At 40.0% G+C, this 25,793-nt stretch overlaps 1 protein-coding gene across 4 annotated transcripts in view; it reads left to right on the forward strand.

The window, feature by feature from the left end:
* Positions 1-25,793, forward strand: part of LOC138762185 (mitogen-activated protein kinase kinase kinase 20-like) — a 126,908-nt gene that overhangs the window by 88,086 nt on the left and 13,029 nt on the right. For 3 of the 4 annotated variants that reach the window (XM_069935743.1, XM_069935746.1, XM_069935744.1), the window contains 2 exons: positions 19,433-19,549; positions 20,620-20,694. In XM_069935743.1, the coding sequence (XP_069791844.1) occupies positions 19,433-19,549; positions 20,620-20,694 (192 nt within the window). Of the gene's footprint in view, positions 1-1,160; positions 1,362-19,432; positions 19,550-20,619; positions 20,695-25,793 lie in introns of those variants that run through there. The other variant, XM_069935747.1, reaches the window with a different exon arrangement.

Below are 25,793 nucleotides of genomic sequence, written 5' to 3' on the forward strand. Positions count from 1 at the left end.
TATTTGGGACAAATGCACCCTTTTCCTGGATTTTCCCCTGTGCTCCACAGTTTAAAATTGCAATCAAACAATTCACATGTAATTAAAGTACACATTCATTCAAGGATATTTGTATACATTTTGAAATGACCTTGGAGAAATTACAGTACTTATGTCCCCTCATTTCAGGACACCATAAGGTTTGGGAGATTTGGCTTCACAGGTGTTTCTGAGAACTCAGGTATGTTTAGTTGCTTCATTGGTGCAGGTATAAGAGACCTAGGCTTGCTTCTAAGCCTTTGATCACCTTTGGAGTCTGTAGTTGCCATTTTTCAACACGAGGACCAGGGCCATGCCAACGAAAGTCAAAGAAACAGGAATAAAATATTAAGAGAGATTGTCTAAACCTTAGGATCACCAAAATCAACAGTTAGGAACATCATTAAGAAGAAAGAGTGTACTGGTGAGCTCAGTAATCACAAAGGGACTGGTATTTCAAGGAAGGCATCTGGGGCTGATGACAGAAGAATTCTCATCATAATGAAGAAAAATCCCCAAACGCATGTCTGACAGATCAGAAACACTCTTCAGGAGGCAGGTGTGGATGTATCAATGACCACTGTCCACAGAAAATTTAATGAGCAGAAATACAGATGCTACACTGCAAAAACCCACTGGTTAGCCACAGAAAGGATGGCCAGATTAGTTTGCCAAGAAGTATTTTAAAGAGCCTGCAGAATTCTGAAAAAAAAAAGATCTTGCGGACAGATGAGTCCAAGATGGGCCTATACCAGAGTGATGGCAAGAGCAAAGTGTGGAGAGGCGTAAAAGAACTGCCCGAGATCCAAAATACCACCTTGGCCATGGTTTGCATCTTGCAATGTAGTGTCTGTATTCGTTTACATGAAACCTTCTGTGGACAGTAGTCTTTGACACATCCACACCTGCCTCCTGAAAAGTGTCTGTCAGACAGGCATTTGGGGATTTTTCTCCATTATGATGAGAATTCTTCTACCATCAGCAGTGAAGATCTTCCTTGGAATACCAGTCCCTTTGTGATTACTGAGCTCACCAGTACGCTCTTTCTGTTGATTTTGGTGATTCCAAGGTTTAGGCGATGTTTCTTAGTTTTATTTCTGTTTTTCAGCCTCATAATGGCTTCTTTGATTTCTTTGGCACAGCTCTGGTCCTCGTGTTGAACAATGGCAACTACAGACTCCAAAGGTGATCAAAAACTTCAAAGCTCTTTCAACAGCACCGATGAAGCAAATAAATATACACGAGTACTTACAAGCACCTGTGAAGCCAAATGTCCCAAACATTATGGTGCCCTGAAATGAGGAGACTATGTATAAAAAGTGCTGTAATTTCTACATGGTGTAAAAATAACCCTGAATAAAATCTAGAATGTGCACTTTAATTACATGGTAAATTATTTGATTACAAACTTAAAACTATAGAGCACAGGGGCAAATCAAGGAAAAAAAGTGTCTTTGTCCCAAACATTATGGAGGGCACTGTATCTCCACTCTGGCCTCCTACTGGCAATCATACCAAGGCAGTGTTGTATTGATTTAATCACTGCACCTGTAATCCCAATGCCTGGACAAACAAGTTCAAATCCTGTCATTCAGCTGTTATTTTAAATTCAGTTATTCCGGAAGTTAAGAAAGGTGATCTTAAGCATTCATAATCACAAAACTAATTGACTATTGTTTAACTCCATGTCCTTTATTATACCTTTAAGGGGAGGACAGTTGTCATTCTTAACTGATCTGGCCTTGTTGTGATTACAGACCCATTATCGTGGTTGCCTCTTGAATCCTTTCTATGAAAGCCGAGAAGGGTGACTGAGTTGTTCTATGATTGCTGTGTCGCAGCAGAGAAAGAATAAACTGAACAGTCCACCCAGTATCAAAGTTGAATACAATAAAGCCCAGCCCTTTGATAGTGAACAAATATCTGAGGGCGAGTTCCTGAAATGGGTGGAGAACTCCACAGACATGTCACCTTCTCAAAATCGTACCTTGCTGGCTTCCTACATCATGCTCACTGGGAATGTCTTGCCTTATGGCATGACCGACCCACCAGATGAGGTGATGAAATGGCAGGAGGATGTGGTGGCCCCTGGAATTCTTGCCTAAGGCTGGTGACTCAATGAAGGCTCATGCCATCATGTCAGAGCTGACGGAAACCTGATTATTGCCTGTCTCCTGCTCCTCCACTTGGAAAAAAAGAATGAAAGTAGTCAGTGCACACTATATACTCTGACTGCCAAAATCCAGCATCCATTGCCAAGGAAAGCTTCATAGCTTCACGACTGACCAAACTCATTAACGTGTCAGGGAACAGCCAGACTCAGTCTTCACCAGTCATTAGTGATAAATTAATTTGCCCCTTCTCACCAATCTAACTGCCATGATAAATGATAGAAACAACCACCACTAGACCTTGTGGAATCATTGTCACGCCATTGACACCCTCTTCCATGTTGCACGACGTTATGGTGGTACTAAATGCAATGGATTCAGTAGATGTGGTAACTCAACATTGCACTTTCATGAGGCACAGTGGACCATCAGCGGCTGAAAAATATGCTCTGCAATATACAACCAGCTAGAGCTCCCGTTTGTCTGACATTTTAATTCCGCTCCCCATTTCTGACTAAATTTCTTCTGCCTGCACATGACGTGTACCTCTTCGTTCCCTACATATTCATGTGACAATGCAGCAGTCTCTTTAATGCTCCTGTTGCATTAAAGGTGCCCATTTCAGGCACCTTCTCTTTTTATTTTAAAACTGACCACACATCTTAAACTTTCCCTTCTCACCTTAAATGCATGCTCTTTGATATTGGCCGTTATTACCTAAGGAAAAGGGATTCTGATGGTCGACCTTAGCTATGCCTCTCATAATTCTATCGGGTCTTTCTTGAGCCTCCAGGACTACACAGAAAAACAACCCACTTGTCCAACCTCAGCCCGTAGCTCATACCCTCTGATCCAGACAGCATCCTTTACCCTTTCCAAAACTTCCATATCATTACTGTTATTTCACACAATACTCCAATCATGGCCAAACCAAAGTTTTATAGAGCAGCAACGTGACCTGTAAACTTACCCCTTGCAGTTGACCTCCAAAACATACTTGATCAAATCGGACCATTTATCTGCTAAAATCTGTAACTAATATATCAGTTGATAGGTCTCTACACTGTCACAAACCCAGCAGTGTACAACAGGTCAGGGGCTCCAGCCAGAATAAAACCATTCTATCACTACCCTTTGTCTTCTAGGGGCTAGCCAATTCTGCACCCAGGGTATCAATTCATTGTATTTCTTGTGTAGCTTTATCTTCTGGATCAGCCTGACCATGAGGAACCTTGTCAAAAGCCTTACTAGAATCCACGTAAGCCAGGGGTGGACAAACTACGGCCCCCGGTCCAACTGTTCTCCATTGCCCATATACATTGCACTTCTTAGTTTCAATGCTAGATGTTGCTGCCATTTTAAACAACAACCAGACCAACAATTGAAATATTATTCATGGATGAAAATGTTTACCTCAGTTTAAAAAAAAATTACCTCTGAGTTTTATTAGGGCTCAGGCCCGACTTTTATACTTGCACTGTTCCTGCCATGGGCCCCCTTGGCTGACATCACAACATGCATGACAAAAGTGGGTTTCCCACGCGCACGGGTACTTTCCTGCATAACAACACCCTTCTTCCCTGCGTGCTGTCCCTGTCTGTTGACTGCGCAGCAAGGCCAGCGCCCTCCTGGCAGCCAAGTATGATCAAACAGTCAGGCATTGCTAGTTGCATTGCAACAATGATTCCTATCATTACATCTCCCTTTCTTAAAACAAAAGTAGTTTACTTTTAACTAACGTGTTTTCTTTGTATAATTCTGCAATCTTAACTTCAACACCAAGAACTTACATTTTCATTATTATCAACATTGTTAATAATTTTTAAACTTGTTTTGTGCGTTCACATTTACATACACTAAAACTTGAAGGGCGAATAAGCTAGCACTACTTCATTCTATAACAGGAGTCTTGAAATTTGCTCAACGAGTCTCTTCGGAGGACTTGCGTGTCTTGACGATCTCCTGATTGATTGTCCTTGAATCTGATCTGTTACCGCAGAAGATGTCTTCTCAGATGTGCATTCAGGTTGTTCAACAGTATCCATCTTTCCATCTACTGTGGCTGAAGATCACGACGATTTCTTCACAGAACAACACCTTCATCTGTCTGAATGGTGTATGATCTTGGTTGGACTTCACTAAGGAGAATTCCCTTCTGAGTCCATAAGTTTGTTTTTGTCTTTTAGCCTTACTTGGTCACGAGTGTAGAGTTCCAATACTTTTTCTGTTCCTCTGTCAAAGTAATACTTTTGCTTTTCTTTCTGTTGTTCTTTGAACTTCCTCACTTTCTCCCCCCTTTTGTTTTTAGGAGGTTCTCCCGAATGGGTAGGTTTGATCTTAGCCTACGTCCCATAAGGAGTTGTGCTGGTGACATACCACACTTGAATGGTGTTGTGCAGTATACTAGCATGCTCTGGTAGAAGTCTGATCCACTGTCTTTTGCCTTGTTCATCAGTCTTTTCACTGTCTGTACTGATTTTTCCACTAGACCATTGGACTGTGGAAAATGGGGACTTGACATGATGTGTACAAAGTCCCACTATTTGGCAAACTGTCGGAACTTTAAATTGCAAAACTGGGGTCCATTGTCTGTGAAGACCTCGCTTGCCACGCCATGACTGGAGAATATGATTTTCATACCTGATATTACAGCATCTGCAGTGGTGGTGTTCATTTTACACATCTCTAGATGCCGGGAGTAATAGACTGTGACTACCAGATAGTCCTTCCCTTGACATTCGAATAGGTCAGTGCCTACCTAGGTAAGGTCTGTATGGTGCTGGGTGTGGCTTTAATGGTTCTGCAGGATTGCTTGCTGGAAATTTCTGGCATATTGTACAGTTTGACACTTCCTTTGTTATATCATTGTTGATTCTTGGCCAGTACATCACCTCTCGTGCTCTTTTCTTACACTTTTCGATTCCGAGATGTCCTCCATGGATCCTTTTTAGCATCTCTTTACTCTCACTCTTTGGGATAAGGATTTTGCTTCCTCTGTAGATGATGTTTTCAACCACTGATAGTTCCGCCCTGCAGTTCCAGTGCTCTGAAATGTCAGTGAGCAGTCCTGTTTCATGTCGGGCCATCCATCCAAGATGTTTTTTTCTCAGTTTTCTCAGTGTTTCATCTTTGTTTTCTCTGATTTTATGAGCTCCATTTTTGCATCTGATATGGGCAGTGCACTTGTGATCATGTCCACGAAGGCATTCTCATCTTCATCTATTTTGTTGTTTGTAGGCTCTCTTGTGTCAACAGCTCTAGACAACATGTCTGCTGTGTACATTAGGTTACCCGGAGTGTACGCTACATTCAGTGTATAGCGTTGCAACCTAATCATCATTCTTTGTATTCTAAGTGGACATTCATTTAATAGCTTTTGGAACAATGCAATCATGGGCTTATGGTCAGTCTCGACAGATTGCTTGTCCTGACACAAACTGATGAAATCTTTCACAGACGTACGTGATGCTGAGCAGCTCCTTTTCAATTTGAGCGTATTGCGTCTCCGCGTCTGTCATTGAACATGATGCATATGCAGTGGGTTGCCAGTCATCATATTTTTGCAGAAGAACTGGACCGATCCCACTATGTGATGCGTCTGATGATAATTTGATGGGTCTCGCTGGGTCGTAAAACCTCAGAACTGGTTCCTCTGTAAGCAATTTCTTTAGTTCCCTCCATGATTTTTCATGCTCGTGATCCCACTCCCATTCAATGTTCTTTTCTGTTAGTCTTCTTAATGGCGCCATCTTTACTGAGAGGTTGGATATGAATTTACCCATATAGTTGGCCATTCCATTAAACCTCTGTAAATCCTTTTTGCCTTGTTGCCTTGGCATGTTCCCAATGGCAGACACCTTTCTGAAATCTGGTCTGATGCCCTCACTGCCAATAATATCTCCTACAAATGTTAGTTCTGCCACCCCGAGCTGGCATTTCTCTCTATTCAGCTTCAGGTTTGCTTTCCTTGTTGCTTCCAGCACTTTCCTTAGTCTCTCATCATGCTCCATTCTCGTGGTTCCCCATACTATGATGTCATCCATTGAAGTATCAACTCCGTCCAGGTGCTCATAGACCATATGGATAGTTTTGTGATACATGTTAGAAGCTGAGGCAATTCCAAATGGTCACCTTAGGAACCTGTATCTGCCAAATGGACTGTTGAACGTGCACAGTCTTAAACTTGCTTCATCCAATTTTAACTTCTGAAATCCTGATGATGCATCTAAATTACAAAAAAACTTTACATTTGCAAACTGTGACATGATTTCTTCACGTGTCGGAAGCTTAAAGTGTTCTTTCTTTAATGTTCTGTTTAGATCTCTTGGATCCAGGCAAATTTTAAGCTTTTCATTCTTTTTGTCCACAACAACGAGTGAACTTACCCACTCCATTGGCTCATCTATCTTCTGAATCTTGTTCAGGCTTTCCATCCTGTCCAACTCTGCTTTTAGTTGCATTTGAAGTGCAAATGAAACTTTTCTGAAAAACCAGACTGGACGAGATTAGAATTAGATAAAATAGGGGAAACGATACCTGAACACATATTATATAAATGGGACGAAAAATTGGTACAACATAGAACTTCTCCAGTATTACATCATCTCCTCAAGATTTGGAAGAAGATTCATGTAGAAAGAAATAAAACAAATTATCAATTACCAAAACTAATATTGACGCAAAATAAGCTACTCCCTTTTACAATAGATAACCTTTCCTTTAGAGAATGGGAAAAAAAAGGGATTAAAAGAATAGAAAATTGTTTTTCAGGAAGTAGATTCTTATCCTTTGAACAAATGAGAGATAAGTACAATATAACTGGAGATACAGCGCTGGCATATTACCAACTGAGATCCTACTTGAAAGATAAATTAGGAAGCAATTTGAGTTTACCAGAGGGAAGTAACCTTGAATATGTGATTACAGATACAATGTTAATCAAAAGATTTATAACAAATATGTATATTAAACTGCAAGAAAAGGAGAATGAGGAAACAAATGGTAAAACTAAACAAAAATGGGAACAAGATTTAAATATAAAGATAAAAAAGGAAACATGGGAGAAATTATGTTCTAGAACGATGAGAAATACAATAAATACGAGGCTACGTATGATACAATATAATTGGTTCCACAGACTATACATTACACCGCAAAAGTTAAATAAATGGGACCCAACAGTATCTGATAGATGTTTTCGATGTAAAAAAGAAATGGGAACAACAATTCATGCAATCTGGACATGTGAGAGAGTAGAAAAATTTTGGGATGATCTCAATCAGATATTAAATAAAATAACAGAAAACAATATACCAAAGAATCCAGAGATCTTTCTCCTAAGTAACATAAAAAACAAAGAATTTGGAATTGATTTGGAGGATGCACAAAAAAGATTTGTTAAGATAGCCCTAGCTGTAGCAAAAAAATGTATTATGTCAACCTGGAAATTGGAAGATAATTTGAAAATACAACAATGGTATATAGAAATGAATAAATGTATTCCATTAGAAAAAATATATAGTTTAAGAAATAATATTGAAATATTCGAACAAGTATGGGAGCCTTACATTAAATACAATAGCGAAAACCTACCGGGGACAAACATTACCTAAGTTGATGGAAGGAGAAGGAAAGAAAAGAATGGACTCAGTAGAATTTCTGGTGTATTTTTGTTAAATGACATCATTGTCTGACTGGTTTAATGCAACCTAGATTGTATACCTAAAATGGATGAGAGGGGGGGGTGGGGGGGTGGCTTGGGAGGAGTGGGGGGGGAGAAAAAGTCACTGTATATGTGTGAAAAAGAAAAAGTGTATATCATGGCTAATGTGATTTATGGTGTGAAAAATAAAAAATTTAAAAAAAAAAACTTTTCTGCAAGGATGTATTATCGGTGGCACACGTTTATCCACTCTGATCGTGCCCTTCACTCTCCGCAACATTCCCAACCTCACCATCATACCCGTAGACAAGGGTGGTGCTGTTGTGTCTGGTACACTGACCTCTACCTTGCTGAGGCCAGATGACAGCTCTCAGACACTTCCTCCTATCTACCTCTCCAACAGTACCCCACCATGGCACATCAAATCACTGTCTCCAACACCATCTCCAACCTCATCAGCTCTGGTCACCTCCCCACCGCCCCCCAAGGCTGCCAACCTCATTGTCCCCCATCCCCCCACTACTCATTTCTACCTCCTATCCAAGGTACACAAACCCAACAACCCATTGTATCTGCTTGCTCTTGTCTCACTAAGCTGGTTTCATCTTACCTTGACTTATCTTTTCTCCCCTGGTCCAATCCCTCCCCACCTACATCTTCACATGCCCTCCATCTCTTCAATGACTTCAGATCCCCTGGAACTGGACAGTCTGATCTTCAAAATGGATGTCCAATCCCTTTATAGCTCCAACTCCTATAAAGAAGGTCTGAAAGCACTTCACTTCTTCCTTATCCAAACACTCGACCAATCACCCTCTACCACCACCCTCCTCCGCTTGGCAGAACTTGTCCTCACTCTCAATAATTTCTTCTTTAACTCATCCCACTTCCTCCAAATCAAAGTAGTAGCCAAGGGTATCTGCATGAGTCCAAACTAAACCTCCTGTTTGTGGGCTTTGTGGAGCAATCCATACTACAGGCAAGACCCCTCAACTCTTCCTCTGGTATATCGACAACTACATCGGGGCTATCTCATACACCTGTGACAACTTCATCCACTTCATCCGATAACATTTCCTTTCCTGAATTTCTCTGTCTCCATCTCAGGAGACCAGCTTTCCACCGACATATATTACAAACCCTCTAAATCCCACAGCTCCCTTGACCACACTTCCTCACATCCTGTCCCCTGCAAGAATTCTATCCCCTTCTCTCAATTTCTCCATCTCCTCCACACCTGTTCCCAAGATGAGGTCTTCCCATCCAGATCTTCCGAAATGTTTCTCTTCTTCCACAAACTTAACTTCCCCTCCACCACCATCAACTCGGCCCTTACCCGCATCTCCTCTATTTCCCACTTATCTGTCCTGGCCCCCTCTGCCCCCAGACGCAACCATCATAGAATTCCCTCGTCCTCACCTACCATCCCACCAGCCTCTGCATCCAACACATTTTCCTCCAGAATTTCTGGCACTTATTACAGGATCCCACCACCAGACACATTTTTCATTCTCCTCCCCTCTCGGTCTTCCGTGGACCACTCCCTGTGTGATTCCCTCGTGCAATCATCCCTCCCCACCTATAACCCCTCCCTCCACTCTGGCATCTTCCCCTGTAGCTGCAGAAAGTCCCCGACTTTTGCCCACACCTCCTCCCTCACCACAGTCCGTGGCCCAAACATACTTCACTTGTATATCCAAAGGACTGATTTACTGCATCTGATGCTCCCTTTGTGGCCTTCTCGACATCAGAGAGACCAATCACAGATTGGGAGATCACTTTGCTGAGCGCATCCTCTCCTTCCACAACAACAGCAACCTCCCAATAGCCCACCATTTCAATTCTGTGTCACACTCCCCCGCTCAGATATCTGTCCAAGGCCTTGTGTAGTATCCCACCCAGACCACCCTCAGATTGGAGGAACAACACCTTATTTTCCATCTGGGCACTCTCCAGCCAGATGGCATTGGCATTGACTTTTCTGCTTTCTGTCTTTTCTTCCCCCTCCCCCTTTCCTGTCTTTCCAATTCTCCTCCCCCTTACCCTCGCAGCCATCTCTCCCTCTCCTCATTGCTCCTGTGCCCTCCCTCCTTTCTTCACCTATCATGTCCTGCCTTTGCCACACCCCCCTCCCCCCCCCCCCATCTTTTTGTTCAGAAACCTGCCGGAATTCTCTCATACCTTGATGAGGGGCTCAAGCCCAAAACGTCAGTTCTGTATTTTCACCTTTGCTACATAAAAGACATCGTTTGACCTGCTGAGGTTCTCCAGCATTTTGTTTTTACTTCATCTACAGATTTTTGTGATTTATTTCCAACAACATTCATTTCCACAGCTCCAGGACAAAGCAGGCCATTTCCTAGTACCCAGTCCATCATTCTAAAGATGATTTCCTACCACCATCAGCACACAATGGGGGCAAGGAGCACTGTCTCCATGTGAAACTGCAGTTTCTCATCTAGGCCGCTGCTCCTCTCAAACCTGTATGTTCCCCTCCAACACTGCGCCTTCATTGTCACCCGACTGAAATCCTGGAACTTGCCAACTAGCTGCATTATGGGAGAACCTTCCCCAGAAAGATTACAGCAGATCAAGTAGGACTATTTAAGGTGGGCAATAAATTGCTAGCTTGGCCAGCAGTGCCTGAATCTTGAAAACGTAATGATTTGTTTTTATAAAATATACACCCAAAATATATCAATCACTATAAAGAACTTATGAAGCTTTTTAAAGCCACCTCTTTGGTCATCTGCCCAAACATTATTCTTGAGTCACTTTCTGTTCAATAAAGTTTCATAAAATGCCTTGGGATGTTTTTGACACATTAAAGGCATTTCAAGTGGAAACTGCACTTGTATTGAAATTGCTACAAATTATAAGGCAAATGAATAATAGCAATGACTTTGAGTTAAACTGTTACTTTTTCATTCCGATATGTCGGCCTTGGTTGTTCACACTGAAACGAACAAAGCCGGTATTTTTCCGGGTCACTGCATCTTTTTACACAGCAAGCCGCATGTAACAGCATGTCAGACCCACTTGTTTTTCCAAAACAATGGCTTAAAAATATTGCCCTGGTCTTGTTTGTCAGGACACTGTCGGTCCCCGCACTGGTCATTGTTGTGTTGGGAAAGTGTCAGGTCCTTGAGAGGCAAGTCTGGAAACAAGGGTCTGCTATCAAACGTTACTTTTATTAGCACACAATTCATAGAAGAGCATGGGAAAAATAGCGGGAATAAAACACATACATGCTCAATGTATAAAAGAGCATGGGAAAAAATGTGCACAATTTATAAGAGTGTGGGAAAATATGTGCACAATACGGCAAGTATTGATCTATTTTTTTAATTTTTTTTATTTTTCACACGATGAACCAGACTAACCAAAATACATGCAAACATTTTCCTCTTGAATATACACAGTGTCATTTTCTCCCCTTTTTCCACCCTCCCTCCTTCACCCCACCCTCCCCACTCACTCAACGTTCAACATATATGATACATTAAACCCATTAAACAATGTCACACAATGAAAATAAACAAGAAATTTGTGTCTTCTACTTTTACATACTGGGTCAGTTCATTTCGTCGTCTTCTCCTTCTGTCATTTTAGGGGGTGGAGGTCCTCTCTGTTGTCTTCCATGTACGGTTCCCAAATTTGTTCGAATACTGTGATGTTATTTCTTAAATTATATGTTTTTTTTTCAATGCAATACATTTATTCATTTCTATGTACCATTGCTGTATTCTCAGGCTATCTTCTAATTTCCAGGTTGACATAATGCATGTTTTTGCTACAGCTACAGCTAAGGCTATCATAATAAATCTTTTTTGTGCTCCATCCAAATTGAGTTCAAGTTCTTTACTTCTTATATTACTTAGAAGAAAGATCCCTGGATTTTTTGGTATGTTGCTTTTTGTGATTTTATTTAATACCTGGTTTAGATCTTCCCAAAACGTTTCCACTTTCTCACATGCCCAAATTGCATGTACTGTTGTTCCCGTTTCCTTCTTACAGCAAAAACATCTGTCTGATACTGTTGGATCCCATTTATTTAACTTTTGGGGCGTGGTGTATAGCCTGTGTAACCAATTATATTGTATCATGCGTAACCTCGTGTTTATTGTATTTATCATAGTTCCGGAGCATAGCTTTTTCCATGTTTCATTCTTTATCTTTATGTTTAGATCTTGTTCCCATTTTTGTTTGGGTTTACAGCTTGTTTACTCGTTCTCTTTCTCTTGCAGTTTGATGTACATGTTTGTTATAAATCTTTTAATTATCATTGTGTCTGTAATCACATATTCAAAACTGCTTCCTCTGGTAACCTCAGGCTGCTTCCCAATTTGTCCTTCAAGTAGGTTTTCAGTTGGTGGTATGGAAACATTGTACCGTGAGTTATACTATATTTGTCCTTCATCTGTTCAAAAGATAATAATTTTCCATTCTTTTGATCCCTTTTCTCTCCCATTCTCTAAAGGAAAGGTTATCTATTGTGAAAGGGATTAGCTGATTTTGCGTCATTATTAGTTTTGGTAGTTGGTAATTTGTTTTATTCCTTTCTACTATTTGAAGTGGATTTCAAACATTTCCTTTCCACTCACATACCACATTAAGTAATCACCACTACCTATCATTGATGACTGGTGGAGAACTGTCGGTGAGGGAGCAGGGCGGTAGGCTTTAGACTGTTCAAAATGAGGACAAACCCATAGAGCAGCTTGCTCACAATCTGGCAGACCGAGTGTCAAATCTTGGGTTTAGGTTCAGGTTAGGATTGGACTTTCTCACACTCGTATTGTTTTATTCCTCCTACCACTTACCTGCACTCGCTTTAAACTGTGTGTGTGTGTGTGTGTGTGCGTGTTATCCCTGTTACCATTTTCCCTCGCCTGTCTTTTCATTGAATCTGCTTTCTCATTCATAACACCCACTCCCCACCCCAGAGAGTGAGGGGCTGGAATGAGGTGTGGGTAATCTCCTTTTTCTTCTTTTCTTTGGCTTGGCTTCGTGGACGAAGATTTATGAAGGGGTATGTCCACGTCTGCTGTAGGCTCGCTGGTGACTGACAAGTTCGATGCGGGACAGGCAGACACGGTTGCAGTGGTTGCAAGGGAAAATTGGTTGGTTGGGGTTGGGTGTTGGGTTTTTCCTCCTTTGTCTTTTGTCAGTGAGGTGGGCTCTGTGGTCTTCTTCAAAGGAGGTTGCTGCCCGCCGAACTGTGAGGTGCCAAGATGCAAGGTTGGAGGCGATATCAGCTCACTGGTGGTGGTCAATGTGGCAGGCACCAAGAGATTTCTTTAAGCAGTCCTTGTACCTCTTCTTTGGTGCACCACTGTCTCGGTGACCAGTGGAGAGCTCGCCATATAACACGATCTTGGGAAGGCGATGGTCCTCCATTCTGGAGACGTGACCCACCCAGCGCAGTTGGGTCTTCAGCAGCGTGGATTCGATGCTTGCGGACTCTGCCAGCTCGAGTACTTCGATGTTGGTGATGAAGTCATTCCAATGAATGTTGAGGATGGAGCGGAGACAGCGCTGATGGAAGCGTTCTAGGAGCTGTAGGTGATGCCGGTAGAGGACCCATGATTCGGAGCCGAACAGGAGCGTGGGTATGACAACGGCTCTGTACACGCTGATCTTTGTGTGTTTCTTCAGGTGATTGTTTTTCCAGACTCTTTTGTGTAGTCTTCCAAAGGCGCTATTTGCCTTGGTGAGTCTGTTGTCTATCTTTTTGTCGATCCTTGCATCAGATGAAATGGTGCAGCCGAGGTAGGTAAACTGGTTGACCGTTTTGAGTTTTGTGTACCCGATGGAGATGTGGGGGGGCTGGTAGTCATGGTGGGGAGCTGGCTGATGGAGGACCTCAGTTTTCTTCAGGCTGACTTCCAGGCCAAACATTTTGGCAGTTTCCGCAAAACAGGACGTCATGCGCTGGAGAGCTGGCTCTGAATGGGCAACTAAAGCAGCATCGTCTGCAAAGAGTAGTTCACGGACAAGTTGCTCTCGTGTCTTGGTGTGAGCTTGCAGGCGCCTCAGATTGAAGAGACTACCATCTGTGCGGTACCGGATGTAAACAGCATCTTCATTGTTGAGGTCTTTCATGGCTTGTTTCAGCATCATGCTGAAGAAGATTTAAAAGAGGGTTGGTGCGAGGACGCAGCCTTGCTTCACGCCATTGTTAATGGAGAAGGGTTCAGAGAGCTCATTGCTGTATCTGACCTGACCTTGTTGGTTTTTGTGTAGTTGGATAACCCTGTTGAGGAACTTGGGGGGGGCATCCGAGGCGCTCTAGTATTTGCCAAAGCCCTTTCCTGCTCACGGTGTCAAAGGTAATTTCCTTACAGAACAAAGAATTCACTGCCTGCGAGTGCGTAACACATCACTCAGGTCATCACTGATGGAGGTTGGGCTCCCCCTTAGCTCCATGATACCAGGTTGGTAATGTGAAAGGAACCAATTTTTCTTGGTCCAGTATTTCAAAACCTTTCGGTATTTCAAAACGGGTCGTTCACACACCAATTTAGAGGGTTGCCGACGTGAAAAGACCTTTTGAGTCCTATTTTTCGACCTCTGCTTTTGTAAAGTTTGTAATGTTTTTCTAATGCAGCAGGATCTTAGTTAAAAAATTAAATCAACACTTTTATTGACACTGCTGGAAAGATTTTTTTTATTGTTAATGTCACTGGGCATTTAAAGTCTATCCATTAGCTTTATAAATGCATGTTTCATTTTCAGGATTATTGTTCTGTCCATTTGTGTATTCTAAAATTCAGTGCAACACCAAATTACTTACTTAAGTTGCATTTTATTTTCATGCTCTTTTTCTGTAAATGACTCATTTTGTGTTCTCTGAACATCCTCTATCACATAGGCAGGCCCCATTTAGAAATGCTGCACTGAGGCTGGTTGAATATAATCAAAAATGCCCCATTTAGTCAGAAGTCATTTTCTTTTCAAAAGGCAAATGTTATTTAATCTTTCAGCTGTTCATTGTGCCATCATAAATACTTTCTTCTCGCTGCAGTTGTGGGGCTGAAATGAGCCCACTAATTGCCTCCTATTTCCAATGACATGTGGTGGTTTTAGTGGGAAGAAAACACAGCAGGGAGGAGGAAATAGGAGGCTGAGAAAATGAGAGCTAATTATTTTCACTTGCTCATGTCAGGTTGGTGTCAGGCTTGTTTTTACAAACTAGAAGGTTTAGCACTAAATAAAACAAACTGGCATCATGTTCTTATATACTGGCAATGTCTTGAAAGCAGCTGCACTGCAAATAAGGCCTGGAATTGCATGGACACCATCTGACTTCCACTGTGTGTCTGTGCTAATGAGTATATCACAGTGGTGCCAAGTGAAAGGTGCTGAATTATGTATGATTCTTCATTAGTGCAGTAATAGTTCTGTACATCATTATGGGACATTGTTTCTCATGAGGCGATTTTTATAAAAAAAAGTCCTCTGTTCAAGACCTAGTTGTAACCCCTACATGATACTGAGGTCTACTTGTGTAGTTCCATCTGAGCAGATTCCTGTTGATTCATTTTATTTACAAATGTCCCGTGGGATGTCAGAACAGTGGGCAATAGCATTGCCAACAGAATGGAGTTACACAGATTAACAGATACTTATCTGATCTCGGGTCTCATTTCCACTTAAAACCTACAGCAATGACATTTGCTGATCCACTCGCTGATAACGATGGAAACTAGTAATGAATGTGATATGTATATGATATGTACATGCACTTGATGTCACTTAACACTGGTAAATCCCCAAGTTTTCAGAACTTCATCAGTCTTTTACGTTAAATAAATCCTTCTGAAAATAGTTATTTAAAAAGTTTAGTTGATGATTATAACCTCTTACTAGAATGCCTTGATTTTGCTATCTATACAGCGATGCATAGCATCTCCAGATATTCCCATAAATGTAAACTTTTTGGTGGCAATTATATCTGGACCTGCAGCATTATGGGTGACAGCATTTGATTTACAGGTGAAGTGTGCGCAACTGGCATTTGATAAGTATTTATTTTCTAAAGTTAGGAAGAGTCTCTCGTTCCCAGGTTTCCGTTTCAAGTTTTAAAAATAGTGTGCAATAATTGTATATTTTTTTGGTACACAGCACAAAGTTGCCAGAATGAGATCAGGATTGAAGGGAATATATTCTGAAGATAGTTTTCATAAACTCGGTTTGTATTCCACTGAATTTGGAATGTTTGGAGAAATGATCCAACAATTTTAGGTAGTGAAAGAGTTCAATACAGAAGACAAAAATAAACTGCGCCCTCTTGTAGGAGAAGTCTGGAACAAGAGAGACAATTTTTAAACTAAAGCTTAAGTAATTACGATAAAAAAGTCAGAAAGATGTTCTTCGGATGCTCTCACAAAGGACTTGATTGGAGGAGTTAAAAATGTCAAGACTGATCGTGAACTTGAGAAACAGACATCCAGAGTCTAATTCACTTGTCACATAATCTCATCGGCTGAATAAATGTACTCCTGCGTGTATGTTTTCTATGTATCTAGAACAGTTCGTTAGCACAGTGGCATAAGCTACTGGTGAATTTTGAGGTAGGGCCAGGGAACCTAAACTGCATGATGGATGTTAAATCAGCGGTTCTAAATCGTGACCTCTCACTCTTGTCTTTTCCCATAATAGCTGAAATAATATGAGAAATTCACTTTGAAGAGTCATGGGATTAAATGTATTCTGTTGTATTCTGAAGTTTTTTGCTCACAAAGTGAAGATTTTATAATTCTATGTCAGAGAGCATATTTATTGCTGAGGCTAGATCCATGTTGTTGGGAATAAAGTGTTATGTATTCAGTGCAAAAGAATCACAAAACCCTCATCGAAAAAGGAGGCAATTTCATAAATGACGCGATATTTTTGAAATTTTGCAGTATGCATAACCAAGGCTTATTGTTTGCTCTGATAAGTTGTCAGCAAGATGTTCATGTCACAAAAAAAATTCACCAGAATGTATGGATCAAGTATTGCATTTAGAGAAGTGAGAAAAATTGATGCACAAAGTATTCTCATATACGTTTTCATTTATTCCAAAGCGATTATTGAACTCGGTGTAAAGTCTACAGCATTTCAATTTGGGTTTTTTTTTGTTGTGAAATGTCTGTCCCCAACAAAAATTAAAGTTGTCAGACAGATTTAAATAACTTTTCTGGCCAGGGTCAAAGGGATCAAGAGTTCTACTTGCACAAGTGCAAAGTCTATGGCCAGTAGCGAAGTAACAGAAATCATCAGGGACCTAACAAAGGATATGTCGCCATAACCATATAACTATATAGAAATGAATAAATGTATTCCATTAGAAAAAATAACATATAATTTAAGAAATAACATTACAATATTCGAACAAATATGGGAGCCATACATGAAACACAATAGAGAAATCCAACCGTGGACTTCCACCACCTAAAATGACAGGAGAAGGGAATGAAAAGAATTGACTCAGTGGAATCTTTATTGAGTGACAACATTGTTTAACGGGTTTAATGTATCTTATAGATTGAACTTTAAATAAATGGGAAAGGGAGATAGGGAGGGAGGGAAGGGAGGGGGAAAAAGGGGGAGAAAACGACACTGTATATATTTAAGAAGAAAAATGTCTTGGTCAATATGGTTTATAGTGTGAAAAATAAAAAAATTTAAAAAAAACCATATAACTATATAACCGTTTACAGCACGGAATCAGGCCATGTCGGCCCTTCAAGTCCGTACCAGTTCACTTGAACAACTCCATTAGCTCCTCCGCAATTGCACCAATTTATTTTTAATATCATATTTATGGAAATGTAATTATAGCGACTTCACATCTGCAATACACAAGAATGGCGCAGCAAAACAATGAATGTAATGCGACATGTTCATGCCAATAAATTCTGATTCTGCACATCCACCCAGTGATGGTTTGTCACGCCTTGCTTTCAACTTTGAATTCAGTGTCCATTGTGAATAAGCATTGAAAGTCAATAGACAATAGGAGCTGGAGTGGGCCCTTCGGCCCGTCGAGCCAGTACCCCTTTCCAGCCTTATCCCCATAACCCTTAACTCCTTTGCCCACTAGAGTCTTATCTAGTCTTCTTCTGAATGTAAACGCAGTGAAAATAAATATGATTTGGAAGAAAAAAATTAATCTGCAAATAAAAATTATGTTCAAAGTTTATAACAAAAACTGATATAGAGTTGAGATGGGATGCAGTTAAGAAACTGCTTATGCTAATTTTGGATGGTTACAACACTGAGTCTTTTAGTCTGTTTTCCCTTTCCGAGCTCTTTTATGGATGCTTCTGCATTGTAAATAACACTGTAAAGAAAATAATGACTATAATGAAATCTATTAGTAGTCCATCACGATTAGTACATTTGATGCCAAACATAATCATATTGAAATTTACACGGTCAGTCTTGATCCTTGTGGCATCTAGGTCTTCTAGTTCATGGAGGAAAATAATTAACATTACCTTTCAACCCTGATTCTTACTTGAAATATGCAACTGTACAGATGTAGGACAGAGCTTGGTTGCATGATTTTCTCGGCAAATAACCCAGCAAGTCATAGGATTTGGGATCATATGAAAGTGGTACCTTTCTGTGGAAGCATGAGTAGGGCCAAATCCAAGTACCATTCACTGCAGCCTGCAAAGCCATGGTAGTAATCTAAAACCATTTTTCATTGTCTCTACCTCTTCAGGGTGAATACTCATTCCTGGGAAGACAGGAATACTTGATTGCACTACTTGCCCAATGGACTTAGAACTTTTAAACAGAATCTTCTACTGAAACAAATGTTTTGCTAATTTGTCGATTCAATTTTATAAGTAATGTTTATTAATGGTAAATGGTTTTGATGGTATATTGCTGAGCTTTAAAAAGCTATCTCTTTTTAGCCCTCCATACTTAAATGTGTATAGCAGCCTCTAGGCTGTGCTGTTGAATCAACTTTTCCACAGCAAATAATGTTAGTGGATTTCTGCAGGACAAAATTCACAACCATAAAGAATTACTGAATAACATCAGATGAAGGCTTACTCCTTGTCCATCCTTAGCCACTTTCTTAAAAGAAGATTGATTTTGAAATGATGGTATTGTTAAATTACATTTTCTATGCATGTTCTTAGGAGTAAATAATTTCTAATTATTCTCATAGTAAAGATTTCTAAACATGTCACCAGTTAATTACATTTTTTCAAAATATTAAAGTCATGGTCTGTTAAATGAGTTAATTTCTGATTGTAACTTATTGAATAAATTAAAAATTATTTTGTAAAGTATAAATATTTGGAGGATTAAGTGAATCACTTCACTTTATGCAGGGAGATCTTGATTGGTGTACCATGCCACAACATTGTCTGTTACCTACTTTCCATTCTGTTGTTGCGTGCTATCGTGCTTTGTCTTTTCAAATAAAGACAGAATTCTCAATGTCTTTAAAACCTAAGACGGATTGCATACCCATGCAAAACCTGTAACAGAGAAACACAAAACCTGCAGATGCTGGAACCTTGAGCAGATAAAGAATTCAGCAGGGTCAGACAGCATCAATGCTCAGAAATGGTCTGTCAACATTTTGAGTCAGGATTCTTAATCAAGACGCTCTGTTTGTTTTTTAAATCAGGATTCTAAATGGAAAATGTATGTAGAAGTGGATGGTGACGATGTTGCATTGACGTACATCAAGGATATAACATTCAACACTAACAGACAAGACACAGATATAATTAAAATAACCAAGGTAAATATGTTTGCGAAGAGGAATCGTGTTGCCGAATATTTAAGAAAATGTGCGTTAGCATTGGTGTGTATTAACGAATATCATGTGGTCATCATGTCACATACAAGAATTAGATGCCTTGCCCTTAGTTATTAATATATCTATATGCATAGCATTATAAAGTTTTCATAAATTGATACCAGAGATAAAAATGAAACAGAATCTAACTTCCTTTTGTTGCATCGCCTCACATCTGCTTAAAGGTCAGAAGATAGTAGCACCAGCCCCATTCCAGCATGAGATTCTCTTCCACCTATTCCGATGAACATAAACAATTTCGTGGCCCTGTTTAACAAAGAGCAGGGAAGATTTCCTTTATATTTAGTTCTCCATGAGCACAAAACAATTCAGAATTCATTTCATTGATGTTTATGAAATGCTCGACAGCATATCTGCCGAAATGTGACAACTGCACGTTTTAGATCATTCATTGGTTGTGATATACTGACAGATGCTTACAGAATAATGTGGTGCTATTTTACTTCAGTAAGGTAGAAAATGAATAGGATTTGACAGCCAATATTAATAATACGCAATCAATAGCCTAATTCTCCCTTTCCTTCAACCAGCTACCTCACTTTATCCATGGTTTTTGATTCCATCATTAGCCCTTAGTGCAAAAAATATTCTTTTGCTCTCTTAGCTATAATTGAAATCCACTTGTGTGACCTGTCAACCACAGAAACGAGCTTATTTCTAAATCTCCTACATTTCATCCTAGAGTTTTAAACACTTGTATCAAGGTTACTGAGATATAGAGTAATCTGAAAAATGAAACAATTATCAAAAGATATTTAGTACTTTTGAGTGGATCACTTGATCCTATTTATTATCCACTGATAGTTTAACGCTACATCATCCATGTTACAGCAATTAAGTTACTGTGATCAGACAAACAGCTGCAAACTTTTTTAATAATATAAGTGATCTAGAACTTCTCACTTTTTACATTCAGATTGATCATTAAATATTTTAATTACTTCATTATGCGATTAAAATAACAGACTTTAATAAACATTGTATTTTCACAGCCTCCCTATTTAATGGAGAAGTGGATTGTGGGAATAAGTGAGAACCAGACTGTGGAATGTGTGGTCACCTATGAGGTCAGTCCCGAAAACATTTGGAGTATGTTGGTAAAGATTTTTGAGGTTAAGATTGAAGCCCCGGGGTGGGGGGGTTGTAGGGGATTAGTTTTTTATTTAATATATCATGTCTGTATTTTGACTTTTTGAAGTTTTATTCATTAATTGTATGTTTAATATAATGCACAATGATTTATTAAATAAAATTTTCCAAAAAAAAGATTGAAGACCAGTGGTTGGAGATGCCAAATAAGATTAATTCAACACATCAGGAGCTTTCAAAAAAAGTATCCTTCTTGCCACCGTTTTTTTTAAAATGACCCTTGGCATCTGTAACCCTGCCCGCTAATACCATACTCTCGGTTTTCAGTGTCCTAACAAACTGGTGTTAATTATTTTAAAATGCAGTTCTGAAATATGGATCCAGCAGAGAACGGCTGAGTTCTCCAATTAGTCTGGTCTTGCATCAAATACATTGGCTTTATCACAGGTGGATTTGAGTAAAAGAATAAAGAGACTTACAAAAATATGTAGGATCTTGGTCAGACAGAATCCGGAAAATATATGCAGATCAGGCCTCCCTACCTATGGAAGGATATAGTGTACATGCAATAAAGGGATTGCAACAAACGATCACCAGATTGATTTTCGGAATTGTCCTACGAGATGACTTTCTTTCTTTTTAAAATATTTTTATTGATTTTTCAGTAATAATAAGTTTGTACAGTACAATTATGGAATGTGCTACAGAAAAAAAGGAAAAATCTACGAGAATAATCGTGCATATGGATTCCCAAAGTACAGCCATAATAACAAAGAATGGACGTAATAAATTTAAATATATCAACAGCCCTAAACAAGGTTGGATGTTGATGAAACAAAGTAGGTCACTCTGAAGTGACTGACTTTCAGCAGGTTCTCTCTCCAGTTTAGAAGTACAACAGGATGTCAATAAAATGTGCACATTTCTTTCTGGCTTGAGAGTAAAATGGAGAGATGATCCTTCTCCAAACAAGTGCAGTTGTAACCAGGGGTCATCGTATCAAAACAAAGGATCAGCCATTCAGGAACATGCTGAGAAGGTTTTTCACTCAGGAATAAAATTCTCCTCCCAGGAGATTATTTCTTATGGATATCAAGTTTAAATTTATTATCATCTGACTCTACATATACAACCTGACGTCAGTGCCCAAACATAAATACCCAATACATAATAACCTCATATTGTACATAAAGATATCATTAAAAATAAATATGAATATTTTGGGTCGACTTACTCAGTTACAGGATAATGTTCATCAATCTCACAGCCTGCGGGAAGAAGCTACTTCCCATCCTGGCGGTCCTGATTTTGATACCCCTGAGCCTCTGTCTTGATGGTGATGGGTCAAAAATGTCTTCCATCTTATATATTCATGTAAAGGTAGAGTTTTAGGGGCCAATTTTTCATGTCAAATTTGGGAGGGTGGACTTACTTTTGAGGGACTAAGATTCACACAAGAATCCAAAAGCACAGTGTCTGCTGCAACCAAACCATACCGGCTCGCATCACAAAAGCTTTAAACACAATTTCATATTTGGGACTATGGTATAATTTTCTTCACTGAATTTTTGTTTCTATGTACCTCAAGCCATAAATTATCAAGATAAATAACAACAATTGAAACGAAAATAACTATCAGTAGTAACTTTTTATTCATGGTAGACATGCAAAATAGTGAAGTAAACATTTACTATATTAAGGCTTTCAAACACAAAAGTTTGTTTAACATCTTCAGCAACAAATAACGTGCATTAATCCAGCAGGATGAATGATATAGAATCATAGAACATTACAGCACGGCAACAGGCTCCTTTGGCCCTTCTAGTCTGTGCCAAATCATTTTTCTGCCTTGTCTCACTGACCTGCACCCAGTCCATAGCCCTCCTGTCATGTACCTGTCCAAATTCTTCTTAAATGTTAAAATTGAACCTGCATTCACCTCTTCAGCTAGCAGCTCGTTCCACGCTCTCACTGTTCTCTGTGTGAAGACATTCCCCCTTAAACTTCCCAGGTAATCTCAAAACCCTGCAAGATTAGTTAAACATAACCTATCATGCACAAAGCTATGTTGACTATCCCTAATCATTCCCTGGCTATCCCAATAATTGTATATTTGATCTCTTAGAACACCTTCCAATGATTTAACTACTGCCGTCAGGCTCACCAGCCTATAATTTCTAGGGTTACTTTTGGAGCCTTTTTTAAACAGCAGAACAATGTGAGCTATACTACAATCTTCCAGCACCACACCCATGGTTTTAATATTTCTGCCAGAACCCCTGCAATGTCTACACTAGCCTCTCTCTAGGCCCGAGTGAATATCCTGTCAGCCCCTGGGGATTTATCCATCCTTATTTGTTTTAAGGCAGCAAGCACCTCCTCTTCTTTAATTTGTATAGGTTCCATGATCTCACTGTTTGTTTTCCTTAATTCCCTCGTCTCTATTCCAGTTTCCAGATGGAATATTGATGAAGAAAACCCATTTAAGATCTCCCCTATCTCGTTTTTGCTCCATTCAAAGATGACCACTCTGGTCTTCAAGTGGATCAATTTTGTTCCTTATTATCCTTTTGTTCTTAATATACCCTTAGAAGCCCTTAGAATTTTCCTTCACATTGTCTGCCAAAGCAGCCTCATGTCTTCTTTTAGCCTTCCTGGTTTCTTTCCTGGTTTTTCCTTGCATTTTTTATACTCAACAAGAACCTTATTTGCTCCGTATTACCTATACCTGTTATACACCTCTCTTCTTCTGAACCAGATCCCCAATAGTTTTCGAAAACCATGGTTCCCTGTGCTTGCTCAACTTTGCCTTTAATCCTGACAGGAACATACAAACTCTGTACTCTCAAAATTTCACTTTTGAAGGTCCTCCACTTACCTCGCACATCCTTGCCCAAAAACAACTTATCCCAATCAATGCATTCAAGATCCTTTCTCATTTCCTTAAAATTGGCCTTTCTCCAACTTAGAATCTCAACTCAAGGCCCAAACTTATCCCTCTCCATAATTAACTTGAAACTAATAGCATAATCACTTGAACCAAAAAGTTCCCCTACACACTTCTATCACCTGTCCAGTCTCATTTCCTAGTAGGAGATCCAGTGTTGAACTCTCTTTAGTTAATACCTCAATATATTAATTTAGAAAACCTTCCTGAACACATTTGGCAAACTCCAAGCCATCCAGCCCTTTTACAGTATGGGAGTCCCAGTCAATATGTGGAAAGTTAAAATCCGCTATCACACCTTATGTTTCCTACAGCTGGCTGCTATTGCTCTACAAATTTGCATCTCCAATTCTCGTTGACTTTGGCTGATCACCTTCCATACTGAGAATGCCATGAACTCGATCTGAGATATCTCAGAACCTGGTGCCAGGGAGGCAACATACCATCCGAGGTTATCGATCCCTTCCACAGAACCTCTTATCTGTCCACCTAACTGTAGAATTCCCTATCACTGCAACTTCTCTCTTTCCTTCTTAGACACAGGACCAGACTCCTTGCCAGAGACCTGATTGCCATAGCTTGTCTCTGGTAGGTCTCCCCCCCCCCCCCCCCCCCCACACACACACACACACACACACACACACACACACACACACACACACACCAAACACACCAAACACAGTATCCAAAATGATATGCTTGTTATTTGAGGGGAACAGCTACAAAAGTACCTTGCACTGCTTGTCTGTTCGCTCTCCCTCTCCTGATTGTCACCCATCTACCCTCTTCTGCCTCCTAAGTGTGATAGCACCCCTGAAACTCCAATCTATCACACCCTCGGCCTCCTGAATGATCCAGAGTGCATCCAACTCCAGCTCCTTAATTCGATTTGTCAGGAGCTACAGCTGGATGCACTGCTCACAGATGAAGTCGTCAGGGATACTGTATCTTTGCACTGATCCTCTGCATCTTCATGGTCCGTGCTGTTTGTAGTCTGAGGTAGTACATCTGCTTCCTCTTTGTCATCCCAAAGGTAATTGTCTTCTGTAACATCCAATGCATTTGAAATTCCGCATTTCTTGGATGAATTGACAATGTCAGTTTTCATTTCCTTCCATGGTCCATTCACAGATCAGATGCTGTGATGGAGCCCACATACTGCCTACTTTTGTATATGTTTTTTCTCCTTCATCCATCCAGTTACTACATCTCATTCTCCTCATTATCTTAAATTGCTTATTGATACTGACATCCATTGGTTGCAAAACACTTTGAAGTCTGCTGGGAATTACAGCTATGTGACTGTTTTGTAATCGGAAGTCATCAACAACATTCTTCACTAGTTTAAATGCTATTACCTTATCTCTCAAAGAAGTTGTCAAGATGAGGGCCGGGAGCCTTGCTCTCCTCAGACTCCTTCAGAAATGTTGGAGCTGTTGTGCCTTCCTGACCAGTGAGGAGGTGTTGTGGGTCGAGGATAAGTGGTCATTTATAAGCATGCCAAGGAACTTTCTGCTTTCCGTGATGAAACCATTGATGTGTAGTGGAGAATGGTCGACCATTCTCCTGAAGTCCACAATCATCATCTTTGTCTTGTCCAGGTTGAGATTCTGGTTTATTGTTCTCACACCATTTTCTGAGCCAAAAATTCAGTGCCCCCAATAATGGTTGGGACAGATTCACTTTTTTTTTTATTTCCCTTGTGCTCTACAGTTTTAAATATGTAATCAAGCAATTCATGTGATTAAAGTTCACATTCCAGATGTTATTAAAGATTATTTCTATACATTTTGGTTTCATCATGAAGAAATTACAGCACTTTTTATACATAGGTCCTCCGTTTCAGGGCACCATAATGTTTGGGACATTTGGCTTCACAGATGTTTATAATTACTCAGGTATGTTTAATTGCTTCATTGGTGCAGATATGAGAGTCAGACTTGCTTCTAAGCTTTTAATCACCTTTAGAGTCTGTAGTTGCCATTTTTCAGTATGAGGACCAGAGTTGTGCCAATGGAAGCAATTATGAGGCTGAAAAACAAGAATAAAACAGTAAGAGACATCGCCCAAACCTTAGGATCACCAAAATCAACAATTTGGAACATCATGAAGAAGAAATACCATGCAGTC

Source organism: Narcine bancroftii, chromosome 4 (assembly GCF_036971445.1).
Source record: "Narcine bancroftii isolate sNarBan1 chromosome 4, sNarBan1.hap1, whole genome shotgun sequence".
Lineage (NCBI taxonomy): Eukaryota > Metazoa > Chordata > Chondrichthyes > Torpediniformes > Narcinidae > Narcine > Narcine bancroftii.